Below are 18,702 nucleotides of genomic sequence, written 5' to 3'. Positions count from 1 at the left end.
TTTTTGTGATGCTGATTGAGGGATAAATTTTGGCCAGGACAGCAGGGATAATTTCCCTGCTCTTCTTTGAAACAATGCCATTGGATCTTTTGCCTCAGCCAGGGCAGGATAAAGCACACCCTCAGTACTTTCACATTGCAGTGTCATTTTTGAATTTTGTGGACTTGAACCCGGAACCTTGTAGCTCAGGAGAAAGAATGCCGCCAGCTGAGCAGCCACTGACACTTTGCTTTGACATTCTATCTATCCATTTAAACCATTTATTCTTTTTGCTCCTTTGTTTCTACCAATTTGGTGCCCAATTAAAAGGAGCGCTGTGGTTTATGTTTATCCCCAGTCACATTTCTACCACATACCATTGTAAGACTATCCAAATAAGAAGAACTTATGTTGGTTTATCTGTGATCAGAATCAAATGTAACCTTTTAATTATTGACCATGATTCTTCTTTGAGCACCATTTTTAAAAAAATTTGGGAAGAAATATTTGCAAAATATTAAACATCACCTACAAATTATGGGACGATTGTGGTTATTTCCAGGCTTCCAATCTAATCTAACATTCCGGTTTTCCAGGATACTCAATTCCAAATCTTCTGGTGACCCTGGAACATCTAACAGAAAACATCTTTTTAAGTGTCAATTCATTTTGCAAATGCACGTCGCACTCAAAAGCTGATATTGAATAAGTTGTGCCCAAGGATAAATTAACATTGACACATACCGTTTAGATATAATGATGAAAGCTTCCAGAAATTTCCATTAATAACAAAGAAACAGCACTAAAAGCATAACAAAAATCAATTATTTTATATCTTTGGTTGCTTCATGTAGTTTGTACCTATGGCACTACTGTGTCATGCTGTTACCAACTTGGAATGAGATTCACAAAAATCAATATAATGCCTTGTGCTGGAATTAATTTATTTTCCAGTTTCACAAACAACCAGCAACGAACGACAAAGAATTTGAAGAAAATGAGTCAATACAATTTTCTTCCTTGTATGTCACAAAACCGTAAATTTTAACATTCCAAGAAATATATTCAATATGTAATAAATATATAATATATAAACATATATGCAAAAAACAAAAGCAACAACCTTGTAATTATCTGTGGACAACTGAAAATAGTTGGTAGGGTAACATTGCTGAATTTCAAATAATGCTTTGACAGCTAACAAAATACTTTTTTGCTTGCTCACAAAACTCATAAATAAATACTTTATGATTTTGTTTTTCCATGACTACGTAATGCTACTTTTACCTTTACTGCAAGGTAATAACAATAATTTTCGGAACCATAAAATGTTTTTAAGTCCCAAAGAAATCCATTCTTATTTCATAGGCCAACCCTACTTACTCACTTCGTCATAATCACAGAATTCCTACAGTGCAGAAGGAGGCCATCCGGCCCATCAAGTCTGCACTGACTCTGCGAAAGACCATCTTAGCTAAGCTCTTTCCCCGTAAACCCACCTAACCTTTTGGACACTTAGGGGCAATTTAACGTGGCCAATCCACCTAACCCGCACATCTTTGGACTGTGGGAGGAAACCGTAGCACCCGGAGGAAACCCATGCAGACACGGGGAGAAAGTGCAAACTGAACACAGTGACCCGAGGTTGGAATCAAACCCAGGTCCCTGGTGCTGTGAGGCTGTAGTGTTAACCACTGTGCCACCGTGGATCCTATAAAAGCGACTACCCCACAGTGCCGTCCAAATATACCCAGGAATGTATCTATATGTCTTTTGAATTGTCCAGGAATGCATCCATATGTCTTTTAATTGTCCAGGAATGCATCCATATGTCTTTTGCATTGTCCAGGAATGCATCCATATGTCTTTTGAATTCTTTATACTATTCAACATGGTTGGGAACTTGGAAATTTTGTCACTTTATTTCCCTTTGGGCGATTTAATTCCATCTTTTCTTGTTCCTAACTTGTGAATTTAAATGCTTTATTCTTTGATACTTAAAATGTTCTTCAAAATGAACTGGATTTATTTTGTCCAATCACTTCATAACCTTGAAACCTTTGATTGCAGCCCAAATTTTCCAAAGAAAGTAATCCTTTAACATGTGCACTTGCTTCAAACTTTTGACACAAAAACAATCTTTGTTCTTCTCCTTAATGGCTTTCATAAATAATCACAGCCAGTATTTTTCATCTCAATGGAGCCCAATACTGTACAAAATACTCTTAATGAAGTCCAATTAAAGGTTGATACAGGGTCATTATCTTACTTTTATATTCTGGAGCCTTTAATAAAGCGAAGAATTTATCAACTAAAAGTACCGCTTTTAATGACCGGTGAATTTGTTCCCTGCAAATTGTCTGATCTGCCACAGCAACAATATTACTTGCATTCAGGGAATGTGTGCTGCTTCATTTTTGCCAACACACATCATATCAAACTCACTGATACTGAAATACATGTGCCACATTTTAACCCATCCTCCCATTGTATTAATATCACTACACCGCAGTCCTTTGTTTTTTTAAAATAATCAACTGCAACTTCTAGTAACACCTGCAAATGTTGTTGCTACTCTTTAGGCTTAAATTTAAATCATTGCTATACACAGTAAACAGAAATGGCTCAAGTATTGAACCGCGTGTGACTCCACAACACACTTTCAACAATACAAGAAAAATCTCCAAATTTTTGTCCCCTCGTGAGTGGAGGCAGTGGCATTGTGGTATTGTCACTGGACTAGTAATTCATAGACCCAGAGTCATGCTTTGGAGACCTGAGCTCGAATCCCGTCATGGCAGATAGCGATAAATCAACAAAATAAATCTGGAATTGAAAGTCTATAGATGACCATGAAACCATTGCCGATTGTTGTAAAAACCATCTGGTTCACTAATGTCCTTTAGGGAGGGAACTCTGTCATCACTTACCTGGTCTGGCCTACATGTGACTCCAGATCCACATCAATGTGGTTAACTCTTAACACCCTCAGAGACGGACAATAAATGCTGGCCACATCCCATGAATGAATAAAGAAAAAAATGAAGGTGCGAATTGTCTCGCAAAGCAGAACATAGTTTTTTTTTTGCAAGGAAAACAATTTTCCTGTTCCTTCCTGAAACCTTAGCCATTTGTGTGTGGCTTTTGTGTTCGTCAGGAAGGCCTTGGCTGTAAAATGCAAACGCAGCTCTTCTGAAGTCAGGATCCCTATTGTGAGGACCACAGGAACATTATATTCCCCCGCTCACAAATTTTCTGTGTTGGTGTGGGTTTCGGAAGCTCTAAAATGAATATGTCTTCTTGGAGAGTTTGTATTCACTGGTGGAAGCTGCTGAGAGCCAGGAACATTCTGACATTTAAGTGTAAACTGTGCTGATATCTTCAAATGCATTAATCGAGATGAAGAACTTATATGGTCACACAGGAATTGAATATTTATAGACACATAGATACATAGAATATAGGAGCAGAAGGAGGCCTTTTGGCCCTTCGAGCCTGCTCCACCATTCATCACGATCATGAATGATCATCCAACTCAATAGCCTAATCCTGCTTTGTCCCCATAAACTTTAATCCCATTCGCCCCAAGTGCTATATCTAGCCACCTCTTGAATATATTCAATGTTTTAACATCAACTACTTCTTGTGGTAATGAATTCCACACGCTCACTGTGGTCATCACCACTGTTGTATATATTAGGAGATGTGTGGTAAGGCCCTGTACTACAGATACGGGGGTAGTCCCTGCCTGTTGGCTCCGCCCAGTAGGCGGAGTATAAATATGTGTGCTCCCTATACAGCAGCCATTTCGCCAGCTGCTGTAGGAGGCCACACATCTTAGAGGAATAAAGCCTCAGTTGTATTCAATTCTCATCTCTGTGCAATTGATCGTGCATCACTCACCACTCTTTGGGTGAAGAAATGTATCCTCATCTCTGTCCAAAATGGTTTACCCTGAATCTTCAGACTGTGACCCCTGATTCGAGACACACCCACCATCAGGAACATCTTCCCTGCATCTACTCTGTCTAGTCCTGTTAGCATTTTATAAGTCTCTATGAGATCCCCTCTCATTCTTCTGAACTCCAGCGAGAACAATCGTAACCTAGTCAATCTCTCCTTATTTGACAGTCCTGCCATCATGGAATCAGTCTGGTAAACCTTTGATGCACTTCCTCGATAGCAAGAACATCTTTCTTCAGAAAAGGAGACCAAAACTGCACACAATATTCCTGGTGCGGCCTGTATAATTGCAACAACCCATCCCTGCTTCTGTACTTGGAACCTCTCGCAATGAAGGCCAACATACCATTAGCCTTCTTTACTGCTTGCTGCATCTGTATGCTTACCTTCAGCGACTGGTGCACAAGGATACCCAGGTCCCGCTGCACACTCCCCTCTCCCAATTTACAACCATTCAGGTAGTAATCTGCCTTCCTATTTTTGCTTCTAAAGTGAATAACCTCACACTTATCCAAATTATACTGCATCTGCCATTGATTTGCCCACTTACCCAACCTGTCCAGGTCATGCTGTAGGATCTCTGCATCCTCGTCACAGTTCATGTTCCCACCCAACTTGGCATCATCTGCAAACTTTAAGATGTTACATTTTGTTCCCTCATCCAAATCATTAATATATATTGTGAATAGCTGGAGTCCCAGCACCGACCCCTGTGGCACACCACTAGTTACTGCCTGACAATTAGAAAAGCACCCATTAATTCTTTGTTTCCTCTCTGCCAACCAGTTTTCTATCCACCTCAACGCACTTACCCCAATCCCATGCGCTTTAACCTTGAATGGAAGCCATTATGGTTCCTATACCCTTTGCATTGATCCAGGGGGCTTAGAGAACCATGCAGATGAAGATGCCAAACCATCCAGGATATTGGGCGGGATTCTCTGACCTCCCGCCGGGTCGGAGAATCGCCGGGTCTGGCGTGAATCCCGCCTCCGCCGTGTCCCAAAGCCTCCGCCACCAGAGATTCGGCGGGGGTGGGAATCGCACCGCGCCGGTCGGCGGGCCCACCCCCACCGATTCTCCGGCCCGTGATGAGCCGAAGTCCCGCTGCTGGAATGCCTGTCCCACCAGCGTGGATTAAACCACCTTTTGAATGGCGGGACAAGGCGGCGCGGGCAGGCTCCGGGGCGATCTGGCCCCGGGGGGTGCGCCCACGGTGGCCTGGCCCGCGATCGGGGCCCACCGATCCGCGGGCTGGCCTGTGCTGTGGGGCACTCTTTTTCTTCCGCCTTCACCATGGTCTTCACTAGGGCAGAGGCGGAAGAGACCCTCTCTCCTGCGCATGTACGGGGATGACGTCAGCAGCCGCTGACGCTCCCGCACATGCGCTGACCCGCGTCGCCTGGTGAAGACCTTTCAGCCCTGGCTGGCATTGCACCAAAGGCCTTTCCCACCAGCCGGTGGAGCGGAAACCGCTCCGGCGCGGGCCTAGCCCCTCAAGGTGAGGGCTTGGCCCCTAAAGGTGCGGAGACATCCGCACCTTTGGGGCGGCCCGACGCCAGAGTGGTTCCCGCTACTCCATTGCGCCGGAAAACCCCCCGCCCCGCCGGGTAGGGGAGAATCCCGCCCCTAATTTATTGTAGTCATGAGGAGTCCTGACAAGGTTTGAACAATGGTTTTATTTTAAAGCACAGTAAAGCTGCAGAGAGCACAACTAGTCCCAGCCAAGACCATCCGAAGATGCCGGTTCCCTTCTGGACCGACCTTTATCGGGTGAAATCAATGAGCTGTTGGGTCTCCGCCCCTCAGCAGGGGAGTTCGTCTTCCACAAGCCTCATGGGGAGATCAATTGGGTCGTCTTTGTGGGTCTCGTGGGGGCTACAACATCCCTCCCCAGCTAAAGTCCGCCGGTCCTCTGTCGTAGAGGGTAGAGAAGGCCTCCTCTTTTCTTCGCCCAAGGTTGTGCCTCCAGCTGTAATGGGGCTGGGTTAGGGGGTGTATGGGTGTCACTGAGGGTGTCCTCCTATTACATGCGTGTCCGGGGAGGTCTCCCTAATACAGAGGTCCCTGTGGGGGGTCCCCTTATTACAGGGATCCCTGTGGGATGGTGTCCCCTATTCCATGGATCCCTGTGGGTGACCCCTATTACAGAGGTCCGTCTGGGGGCCCCCCTATTACAGTGTGCCTGGGGGTTTCCCCTATTTCAGGGGTCCCAGTGGGGTGTCTCCCTATTACAGGGATCTCTGGGGGGGGGTTCCCCTATTACAAGGGTCCTTGTGGGTGACCACCTATTACAGAGGTCCGTGTGGGGGTTCCCCCTATTACAGAGGCCCCTGGGGGGGTCTCCCTATTACAGAGTTCCGGGGGGGGGGGGTTCCCCTGTTTCAGGGGCCTCTGTGGGGGAGGGGGGGTGTACCCCTATTACAAGGGTCCTTGGGGAGGTTGGTGGGGGCAGTCTGGTAGAGGGGGAAGGCAGTACATTGTGGAGGGGGGTGGCCTCAGTTGGGCTCAGATGGTCTTAATCAGCGTACCCCTGGCATGGTGGACTCCGTGTTGGTCCAATGGGGTAACTCCTTGTGGGGGAGTTACCTCCTTGGCCCACCGCGTGGACCACCAGGACAGGGCCATGCTGGTAGAGACCACAAATGATCCGCGTCCATGTGATTCCCGGCTGCGGGGATTGGAGAATCACGAAGGGCCTGAGCATAATGTGTCAGGTGTGCTAAATGAATCAAATGGGTCATTTAGACCAATTTGCATTTATTTACATCTCCCCGCTGGCACGCGGGCGTGGACCTCATTCCTGCCAGCAGCGGGAGCCGGAACATCGCGATCCGGTCGGCGCCCGGCGCCGATCCCTATGTGTAGTGTCAGGATAGCATTGAATCCGAAATTTCCAGTGCCACCTTTATAAAATTGTAATATAACTTTCATTCTTTTGTCCTCCAGCGTCCAATCCAATAGTTTATTTTTTGCACCTGTCCTGTAGTATTTGGTGATCACTGTACATGAACACATAAACCTCGGCTCCTCTACCATTCTGAGCTTCTCACAAATATATGGTGCTCAGGTCTACCTCCCTTAGGTCCAAAGTGGATGGCCTCACAGTTTAACATTAAATTCCATCTGCCACAGTTTTGTACGCTCACTTCATCTGATTATTCCCTGATTATGGAGTGTTTTTTTCTTTTATGTTTGTCCATGACAGTTAAAATGAGTAACATTACACCTGGAAAATCAGGCATTTAAGTCCACATCTCACCACATGGGATATAAGTGCCCTTGTTAAATAACATATAAACAGTGGTTACAAGGAATGATATTCCTTGGAGAAATTCTCTCCCAATTGTAAAAATGCTGCGATAGATAGTGCCATTTGAAATGAGTGTGCATCAACAAACAGAGTGGCAGGATAACTCAAGGGTAACAGACATGCTGAAGTGAGATATTGCAGGGTATTAATAAACTTATGTTGCAATCTTTTTTATGCAATGAGAAAGCAACACTTCTTTCTAACATTAAACTTTCACTGCCTGGGAGTGAGCTTTGTGTATTGACCTCTGTGATTGATGTTAAAGCAGTGTGGCCTCGTCATTATTTATGACCAGCTGTGGTGGAGACCTCTCATTCTGCGTCACTGGCTTTAGTCTAAGCCAAGAGTGCTTTTATATCTGTTCTTGGCATACAATTTAAAATGTTGAATGAAGAATATACAATTCCCTGTTCTTCTGTATCTTCATTAAATATTACAAGTTTTAGTGCATAATTTACAGTGTATAGATAAAGGCACCTAAAATAGAAAAGAGAAAATGGAGAATTGTTTCCAATACAATTTGGGTACATTTATCTGGGATTGTATTGCTACTTTACTTTCCTGCACATTTTGCAATCCTTCAGCATTTTAAACTATGATGAGTTACTTGACCTAAATTGGAGTGTCTTTAGAAACAATTGACTTTAGTGCCCCTAGGTGAAGGAACAAAAAACTGGCCAGAATTCCTGTTCCATGTTGTTAGTGGGTGACCCCTACTGGACCTGGCATGTATGAATGTTGGGTAAGAGCAACACCATTCATGGTTCTGATGTTTCCTGTAGTTGAACAGTGTCGATATTTATTGCCAGTATCATTATTGATCCCTGTGAGCAAGGCAATCCATGTCCATAAATCCTTACTCCAAACATAGTCAATTCTTTCAGGAAAGGTAGAAAATGGGCAAGTAAAGGAAATTCTACTTAGAATATTAAAAATGTAATCTGCTGCACTTGCTGGGTGCACTTCTCGACTTCCCGTCGGCTCGCTTTAGCCATTATACATTTCTATACTCACAATCAGCTTGGATTTTGCCTGCATAAATTTGTCATACAGACAGGTGTGTTTGCGGAAGCTACAATGGCAAATACATTAAATTTGAGCCTTTCATGTTCAAACCTACAGGCAATTGCTCTAAACATGTATTCTCAATCTCTCCTCATAGGCCAATTCCGCCATCCAAGGGATTTGTCTGGTGTACCTTTGATGCACTCCCTCCATGGCAAGTATATCCTTCTTTAGATAAGGAGACCAAAACTGTACACAATAACCCAGTTGCAGTTTCACCAAGGCTCTATACAATTGCAGCAAGTCACCTTTATTCCTGTACTCAAATCCCCTTGAAGGTCAACATACAGTTTGCCTTCCTAACTTCTTGCTGCACCTGCACATTAATTTTTTGTGACTGATGAAGAAAGACACCCAGGTCCCTTTTGAGAATCAAGATATCCCAACCTCTCATTTAAAAATATTCTGCCTTTCTGTTTTTTGTCTACCGAAGTGGATAACTTCACACTTATTTACATTATATTCCATCTGTCATGTTCTTGTCCATTCACCTAACCTGTCCAAGTACCCTTGAAGTGTCCTTGCATCTGTCTCACAACTTACATTCTCACCTAGTTCTGTGTCATCAGCAAATTTGGAAATATTACATTTGAGCCCAGCATCCAAATTATTTGTATAGATTGCGATCACCTGTGGCACCAGCACTTGATCCTTATAGCACCCTACGAGTAACCTGCCATCTTAAGAATGACACAGTGACCCTACTCTCTGTTTTCTGTCTGTTAACCAATTCTTAATCCATATCAGTACATTACCATCAAACCTATGTGCTCTAATTTTGTTTACTAACCTCCAGTGCGGGGCCGTATCAAAAGCCTTCTGAAAACCCAAATACACCACAACCAGTGGTTCTCCTTTATCTATGCTACATGTAACATCCTCAAAATTCTCTAACAGGTTTGTCAAACATAATTTCCCTTTCATAAATCCATGTTAACTCTACCCAATCATATCATTATTTTCTAAGTGTCTAATTACCACAGCCTTTGTAATAGATTCTAATAAATTTTCTACTACTGACTTCAAGTTAACAGGCCTGTAGTTCACCATTTTCTTTCTCCCTCACTTCTTTTTTAAAAATAAATTTAGAGTACCCAATCCATTTTTTCCAATCAAGGGGCAATTTAGCGTGTTCAATCCACCTACCTTGCACACCTTTGTGTTGTGGGGGCGAAACCCACACAAACACGGGGAGAATGTGCAAACTCCACACGGACAGTGACCCAGAGCCGGGATCGAACCTGGGACCTCGGCGCCGTGAGACAGTAGGGCTAACCGCTGAGCCACCGTGCTGCCCCTCTCCCTCCCTTCTTAAATAGTGGGGCAACATTTGCTACTTTCCAGTCTGCAGGAATCTTTTCAGAATCAATAGAACTTTGCAAGACAACCACCAATGCATCATAGAACATACAGTGCAGAAGGAGGCCATTCGGCCCATCAAGTCTGCACTGACCCACTTAAGCCCTCACTTCCTCCCTATCCCCGTAACCCAATAACCCCGCCTAACCTTTTTAGTCACTAAGAGCAATTTATTATGGCCAATCCACCTAACCTGCACGTCTTTGGACAGTGGGAGGAAACCGGAGCACCCGGAGGAAACCCACTCACACACGGGGAGAATGTGCAGACTCCGCCCAGACAGTGACCCAGTGGGGAATCGAACCTGGGACCGTGGCGCTGTGAAGCCACAGTGCTATCCACTTGTGCTACCATGCTGCGCACTATTTCCATAGCCACCTCCTTCAACACTCCGGGATATGGCTCATCAGGTCCAGGGGATTTATCAACCTTCAACCAAATTAATTTTTTGAGTACTCCTGCTTTACAAATACTAATTTCTTTCAGTTTCTAATTTTCATAAGCCCCTTGGTTCCAATACTTTTGGGAGATTTTCTGTATCTTCCATTGTTTCATTTCTCTGCCGTTTCCCTATTCTCCAATATAAATTCTCTTGTCTCCATTTGTAACAGGCTCTGATTTGTCCTTGCTAATCTTTTTGTTTCCAAATATCTAAAGTAGTGTGAACAGTCAGCCTTTATGTTTCTTGATAGCTTGCATTCACATTTTCTTCTTCATTTATCAGTGTCTTGGTTCTCTGTTGCTGGATTCAAAATTGCTCCCAATCCTCAAGCTTACCACTTTTTCTGGAAACCTTCTCAGCCACTTCCTTTGACCGAATGCTATCTTTAACTTCTTTTGTTAGCCATGATTGATTCACTTTACATGTTGGGTTTTTATGCATTGGAAGAATGTATTTTGAAGTACTCTGTTGTATTTTCATAATGATATAAAGGTACCAATCACTCAGAAGGGATTGAGGCAAACACTCTTGTTCATTTATTGAGACTGGCACATGAGAACAGAAATGCATGAGTATAAAGCTTGACAACATCAGCAGCAGAGCTGTATATGTTGTGTCCTGCTCACAGGCAAAAGTCAAATTAAAATTGGGTCACATATCACACTTACACTTTAGGGGTGGCATGCTGCATTCATTAAAAGCATATTACACTGTCTCCCTTTCCGTTTAAAGATACGTTCTCCCCCCCCCCCCCCCTCAGCATAGAGAATAATGTGGAGATGCCGGTGTTGGACTGGGGTGGGCACTGTAAGAAGTCTTACAACACCAGGTTAAAGTCCAACAGGTTTGTTTGGAATCACTAGCTTTCAGAGCACGGCTCCTTCATGACTACGGTGTGCAGTCATGGGGATACTCCGGCCCGGACCAGATCTGGGAGAATCCCACCCATGGAACCCTGAATCAAATTACTAACACCTGGCATTCTTTAAAACAATTTGGAGCATGCAGTTCCATCAGTGTTTCGGAAAAGCATGGATGACTGGTGTCATTTTTAAAATCAAGGGTCCGGGGTAATGTAGCCGAATGTGAAGAGAGACAAAAGGAAACTAGCTAGAGGAAAAAAGCACTTCAGACCAGTATTGCTACTTTGCAGCTTTTCCCTGTGTTCCATTTTAAGGTACACAAGACCAGTTCGGGCCACTACTCTTATTTCCTCATATTTTCTGTTTTTCCATTCCACATGCTGGCATGCTCAGGCTTCATGAACCAGTTACTACAGAAGGCTTGTGCCATCACCGTGGTAACGATAGCTGTGAACAGCAGTGGATTGAAGGACACAGTGGGAAAATGAACAAGTTGGACTCCCCTTAAAACAGTGGATGTAGTGCATAATTTGTCAGCTTTGGTCCAAAGTGCTTCCCCCCTTACAAAATGCTGATTGGCCACATTTGGCTTAAAAATGTACTCCCTTCACTATTTCTGAAATGTGAAACCGGTAGTCCCAAAAATATAAAGGAAGGCTCTCTCTGATTCTTTTGCGTATATATAAAGTGACATTGCTCTGTTTCTCTAAAGCACAAACAATTACGCTGCTCAATGTTTTGTTTAAGATTGGCTTTACTCAATTTTTTTAAACAAAATGACAAATGGGTCCCTCAATGTTTCATGATTAAAGCCACCAATACACCCTTCCCACCAATATCTCCCACTGTGGCTGGCAGTAATTGTGACCTTGTACAAAAGTCGCTGACCTTCTGGTTAATTTTTCACAACTTTCTCCCTGCCCCATTTCATATATATGTCAATATTTTTATCAAAAATCAGAGCTGATTAATTTTGTATGAAGTTTGCCTTCACTTGTTCATTCACTCAACTTTTTCTTCCTCTCTTCTCTCCCCCTTGAATCCACATCCATCATCATTTTCTCTCACCACTTTCCTCTTCACCCTCCCAATGAAAGGAAACAAAAGGCCTTCTCCTTTTTCTCCTTCTCAGACATCCTGTTTTGCTGTTCCCTCAGTTTTTAACACCCTTCTTCACCAGAAGACTGAAGAAATGAGCATGTATAAAATATTTCAGCAGTTATGCTTTTGAATTAATAATTAACTGTTTTATGTTGAAATTTTCAATGGCAGCCAATATGGCAGTAAAATGGACAATCAAAAATTAAGTTTAACTTTTCAGTGTTAATCGGAATTGGAGATTTATTTTCAGTCTCAAGTAACATCCAAACACCGAATTAAGTGAGCTGAAATGCCACATTTCTGGAATCAGAAACGTGACACAAGTATTTCACCAAGAGCAGAAAAGGTTTTCATTCTGACAAGAAGGATTGAAAGCTCCTGGATGCTGATTCCAGCAATCCCAAAACAAGTTGTACTCAGGTTGCACTCCTTTTCCAGTCTCGTGCTTTGTGCCCAAGGGGCCAATTTACAAATGAGATGTTCTCCTTTCCACAGTGTTGACCATGTTTAAACAGGTAAAAAAAAAGGCCTTAGTTTCCTAGCTTGTTTTCCAATTTACTGTATCGTTCTCAGGTTGGTTCGTGGAGTTGTGACCCCTGCTGATTGACATCACTGCTGTGTCCAAATAGCAAGGTGGGCCGCAGGTCAAAGGCCTTCTTGGTGCCAAGAGGCTAGCAGAATAAGTGCAGGGAACTATAAACCAACATCAGTGATAGGAGAAATAATGCAATTGGTATTCAACAATGTAATACTCAAAAATCCAGAAACTGAAAATAACAACAATATGGAGTCAGCACAGAATCTAAAGGGAGGGTTATGCTTGACCCAACCCTAATAAATTGGTTGAGGAAATGACAGGAAGATCAGACAGGCATAAAGACTAAATCTATTTGCATTCCCAAAACCCTTTGACATGCTACCGCATAAGAGATGCAGGAATAAGGTCAGAATATGTGGATTCAGGGAGCGAATAACAGAAAGGAGAGAAACTGGCTACAAAACAGCAACAAGGGCTGGTTAGAAGTGACTCCTCACATTGGCAAATGGTGAGAAGTGTTGGGCGAGATTCTGTGATCCTGTGACAAATGTTGACGCCGTCGGAAACGCTGTCGCGTTTCCCGACAGCGTCAACACGGCCTCAGGATCAGCAATTCTGGCCCCTACAGGGGGCCAGCACGGCACTGGAGCGGTTCACGCCGCTCCAGCTGCTGATCCCGGTGTCAAATGGGCACTGCGGGATCCGCGCATGCGCAGTAGCACCGGCGCCAACACGTGCATGTGCAGTGGCTTCCTTGAACATGCCGGCCCCAACGCAACATGGCGCAGGACTACAGAGGCCGGCACGGAAGGATGGAGGCCGCCAGCCAGAGAGGCCGGCCCGCCGATCGGTGGGCCCCTATCGTTGGCCAGGCCACATTGGAGGCCCCCACCAGGGTCAGAAACCCCTCCTCCCCCACAGGCGGCCCCCCCGACCCTTCCATGCCGAGTTCCCGCCGACTGAGAGCAGGTGTGGACGGCACCGGCGGGACTCAGCTTTTTTATGTCGTCCGCTCGGCCCATCCCGGCCTGAGAATCAGCAGGCTGGCCCCGGCCCCCGACCAGCGCTGCGCCAACCACGCCAATGGTGCCGATTCTCCGCTCTGTGGAGAATCGCATGCCAGCGTTGGGGCGGCGTGGTGCGATTCGCGCCGGTCGCGGGGATTCTCCGGCGCGCCCCGAGCTGAGAGAATCCTGCCCGTTGTTTCAGTAGGATCAGTGTTGGGATCACTATTGTTCATTGCATTTACATAAACAATTTGGATTTCAGAATCTGAATTACAATTTAAACATTTGTGGACGACATTGGATTGGATGATGTTGTTAATTCAGAAGGGTGCTTTGCCAAAATCAAGGAAGATATTAATAAACTTCCAGAATAAATATGTGATTGGAGAATTCACTTCAGTGTGGTAAGTGTAAAAGAATACAACTTGATAGGAAGATTAAGGAGCCCACGGGCAGCACGCGACACAGTGGTTAGCACTGCAGCCTACGGCGATGAGGACCCGGGTTCGAATCCTGGTCCTGGATCACTGTCCGTGTGGCGTTTGCACATTCTCCCTCTGTCTGCATAGGTTTTACCCCCACAACCCAAGGATGTGTAGGGTAGGTGGATTGGCCATGCTAAATTGCCCCTTAATTGGGAAAAAAGTAATTGGGTATTCTAAATTTGTAAAGAAAATATTAAGGAGCCCATATTTTCCTTCGAAAAAAAATGTCTAAACAAGTGGAGGAGCGTAGAGATAGGAGGCTGGGGTCTCCATTTTTGAGACCAAGTGTTGACTCTGGCATAGGATTCGTGGAGTTCTACGACAGCAAAACTGGCGCCGTTCGTGGACTGATTCAGCTACTGTTAACGGGCTAGCACTGGCACCAAGTGAAACACAATCGATTCCAATAAGAAATGGTGAGGGATTTGCCAATTTAGCGATCGAGACTCAGGAGGCTGACAAGCTGCAGCCGCATATACACTCTGCATTCCCACACACACCATCCCAACCAACAAGATGGCAGCCAGGAAAGCGGCACTCCATTTCACGGGCCTCGAGCTGGAGACTCTCCTAGACGCGGCGGAGGAGAGGTAGTTGACCCTGTACCCTGGCCCGGGATAGCTGCTATTCATTGTGCCTGGGTGCAGATGGCAGATGCAGTGAGCGCCACCAGTGCACCCCCCTCCCCCCCCCCAGGAGAAGACCACCCATAACTGTCGGAGCAGGAGAAAACTGGAGGGGAACCGCCAGCCCGGCGGCCCCTCACCGAGGCAGAGCGGGGGCCCTGGGCCTGGTTAGTGGCCCGAGGAAATGGAGGTTGCTGGGGTGGAGTTCAGCTGCGGGCAAGGAAGTGAGACCCTGCTGAGTTGCGGTTCCCCGTGACACGTGTGTCGACAACCACCCCGCCTCCCAACACCCCCCCCCCCCACACCACTCTCACCTTTATCAGCCCCACACCTCCATCCTCACCGCCACCCTCAGCCCATATCACCCTCAACACACCCTCACTCCCACCCTCAACACCCCCTCACACCCCCTCACCGTCACCCCCCACCCTCAACCCCACCCTCATCCCCACACCACCCGCACCCCCACCAACCCCACTACCCCCGGCCCGTGGTCTAATCATGCATCTTGTCTTCTGTCTTGCAGGACCTGCTGGAGATGGGGTGGGTCCACCCGGGGACCCCAACCCCAGCCAGTGCCACATCCAGAGCCCCACCCCTGTGAGCCAAGCACTGATGACGAGAGCAGCTGAGACGGCAGCCCTCGGCTGGGGACTCTGGACACCCCAGAGCTTGAGCCTGAGGATGACACTTATTTCCCATCAGACCTGTTTCCAATACCCTCCACCATCCCATAGACACTTTGGTTGGATACTTTAGTGATGAGACTTCTAGGACACTTTTTGGTGCGCACCACACAGCTGAACCGGTACATCAGGTGGAGGTAGGAACAACCGAGGGGGTGGATGGTCGGAAGGCGGGCCGACCCCAGGGACTAGCTGCCACCCAGATGGATTTCGGGCTTCTGGAACGGACAGTCCCATCGACTGTAGAGATGCAGTCGCAGAGCCAGGGACTACATGAGGGGTTGTCGGCGAGTTCCCAGTATCTGTCGGTGCAGTTGGAGGAGTCCAATCACGTGCATGAGTAGGAGGTGCTGCCAACCATGCATGCCACTGAGGCCAACACCGCACGGGTGGCAGCCACATTGGAGGCATTGGGGGGCGAAGGTTTTGGCTATGGATCGGCAAGACCTGGGCCATTTGGTGCAGGCGCAGGACAGGGTTGCCGCCTCACAGGCAGCATTGTGCCAGACTACCTGTACATAGCAGCGGAGCTGCAGAGCGTGGCCCAGTCACAGCGGGCCATGGCTGAGAACATCGACGGCTTTGCCCAGACATGGCGCAGACACAGAGGGAAGTGGCCCAGTCCCAGAAGGAGATGGCGCAGTCAGTGGCTGGTGTGACACAGACCCAGAGGGTGGTGGCACAGTCAATGGGTGATGCGGCGCAGTCCCAGATGGAGATGGACCACTCCCTGTGCTCCATGGCCGTGGGCATGCAGACCCCGGTGTCATAATATACACACAAGGATATGATGGTACAGAGACAGACACTGACTGACACACTGAAAGACCAATCAACACACAGAACACAGCAGCCAATCACCAGACAGGACACGGCCACTATATAGCCAGAGGGCGTTAGTTTTCCCGTTCATTCGGGATGCAGCCTCTGAGACAGCCAGAGCCCGTGATCAGTAACACAAACATCTCCCATGTGCTAGCAGTATAGTCTGGTCAGGTTAGCCTCACGTCTCCAGTCAACCTAATATAGTGTCAACTCACAGTGCAAGTATGTTTAACAGCTCATAGCTAAATAAAATAGAATTGTACTTCTACAAGTGTTGGTAGCCTGTCTCTCTCACTGCTCTGGTAAACACAGTCCTCGCAGAACCAGCATACCCAACACATCATGGTACCAGTACGTGATGTTAGAGTTCGATGGACCTACCCTGAAATAATCTGCCTTCGACCAGCGATCAACCATCCGGTAGCATGGACAGCGTCCGCCCTCCCCCGCCGCTCCACATCACCGGCAACCTTGGTGCGAACTGGAAGATTTTTAAACAAAAGTTTCAACTGTACCTCGAAGCTACCGATCTGGAAGCTGCCTCAGACGCCAGAAAGATTGCTCTCTTTCTCTCCACGGCCGGGGACCACGCCATCCATATTTTCAACTCCCTCACATTCGCTGAAGGTGAGGACAAGTCCAAGTTTAAGACAGTCCTGCTCAAATTCGACAACCACTGTGTCATCGAAGTCAACGAAAGTTTTGAACGCTTCGTCTTTCAACAGCGTCTGCAGGGTAAGGATGAACCTTTACAATCTTTCCTCACCCATCTTCGCATCCTCGCGCAGTCCTGCAATTACGGCTCCATCTACGATTCAATGATCCGTGACCAGATCATTTTCGGTGTGTACTCGGACCCCCTACGCCAGCAGCTCCTCAAAGTTAAACAGCTCACCCTCGCTATAGCCATCGAAACCTGTGTTCTGCATGAGCACGCCACTCGATACTCGCACATTCAAGCGGCAGAGGCGGCGCGGCAATGCCCCCACGAAGCAGAGCGGGTGCAGGCTGTAAAACAGCTCCAGGGCCTAAGCCTGGATGAGGGCGGCCATTTCGCACGCTTTTTCGGGGCCCCCGCGCATGCTCACAACGACCGAGGGAACGGCGAGGCCGAAGACCGAACTGCGCAGGCGCGCACTACGTACGAACGCACTGCGCATGCGCGGTGTTGCACTGAGCGTTCTGATGTCATGACGTGCGACAACTGCGGCTCCTCCCACTTAAAGCGGCAATGTCCCGTGAAATCTCGACACTGTCTCCAGTGTGGCAAGCTTGGCCACTACGCAGCCCTGTGCAGGTCCGCTCAAGCACCTGCCCACCAGCCGCGCAGGGACGTCCGAACGTACAACAACCGATCACCGATTCCGACTCCGACCTGGTTCCAGACCCTGACACCGAGGATCTCAAATCCCCATTCCGGGTGGACATCATCACCAAGCACATGGTGCTTCAAAAGAAAAAGGCCAAGCCTTCCCAGTGATGAGCATTGATCTGGACGATGAGTGGTGTGCCACCCTCACGATCAACAAATCTCGCATCCGATTCAGGCTGGACACCGACGCTTCAGCCAACCTCATTGCGCGGTCTGACCTGGACAGCCTCCATGTAAAGCCGACCATCCTTCCAGCCGCCTGCCATCTTCTCGACTACAATGGCAATGCCATTGCTGCCAGTGGCTCATGCCAGCTTGTGGTGTCGCACTGTTGCTTAAAGGTCACCCTGCCCTTCGAGATTGTAGGGGCCACTAAAGCTTCCCTGCTCGGTGCTCAGGCATGCACGATCCGAAACCTCGTCCAAAGGGTTCACTCCATGTCACCCGCTGAGGCTTCAACATCACCGGACGCCGACTTTCAAACACAACTGAAGAACATCATCACTCAATACCACAGCGTTTTCGAGGGCATTGGCACACTCCCATACACGTACAAAATTATTTTAAAACCAAATGCCTCGCCTGTGGTTCATGCACCTCACCGGTTACCGGCGCCCCTCAAGGACCGCCTCAAGCAGCAGCTGCAGGACCTCCAGGACCAGGGCGTCATATCTAAAGTAATATAACCAACCGACTGGGTCAGCTCCATGGTGTGTGTTAAGAAACCATCCGGAGAAATACGCATCTGCATCGACCCCAAAGATCTGAACCGTAACATCATGAGGGAACACTACCCTATCCCAAAGCACGAAGAACTCACCTGCGAGATGGCTCGCGCCAAATTTTTCACAAAGCCTGACGCATCCAAGGGGTTCTGGCAGATACAGCTTGACGCATCCAGTCGGAAGCTCTGCACCTTTAACACCCCATTTGGCCGGTTTTGTTACAACCGGATGCCGTTTGGCATCATCTCAGCCTCGGAGGTGTTCCACCGAATAATGGAGCAGATGATGGAGGGCATCGAAGGGGCGCAATGCGGGTGTATGTAGACGACACCATCGTCTGGTCTACCACCCCG

General features: G+C 47.1%; 1 protein-coding gene across 13 annotated transcripts in view; it reads right to left on the bottom strand.

Moving 5' to 3' along the window:
* The window catches only part of chl1b (cell adhesion molecule L1-like b), a 1,336,546-nt gene that overhangs the window by 429,628 nt on the left and 888,216 nt on the right, over nucleotides 1–18,702 (bottom strand). For all 13 annotated transcript variants that reach the window (XM_072472185.1, XM_072472186.1, XM_072472184.1 and 10 more), the window contains one exon: nucleotides 512–613. In XM_072472185.1, coding sequence (XP_072328286.1) covers nucleotides 512–613 — 102 coding nt within the window. The remainder of the gene's footprint in view (nucleotides 1–511; nucleotides 614–18,702) is intronic.

This window comes from Scyliorhinus torazame, chromosome 13 (assembly GCF_047496885.1).
Source record: "Scyliorhinus torazame isolate Kashiwa2021f chromosome 13, sScyTor2.1, whole genome shotgun sequence".
Classification (NCBI taxonomy): domain Eukaryota; kingdom Metazoa; phylum Chordata; class Chondrichthyes; order Carcharhiniformes; family Scyliorhinidae; genus Scyliorhinus; species Scyliorhinus torazame.
This window is presented reverse-complemented; position numbering and strand designations above follow the sequence as displayed.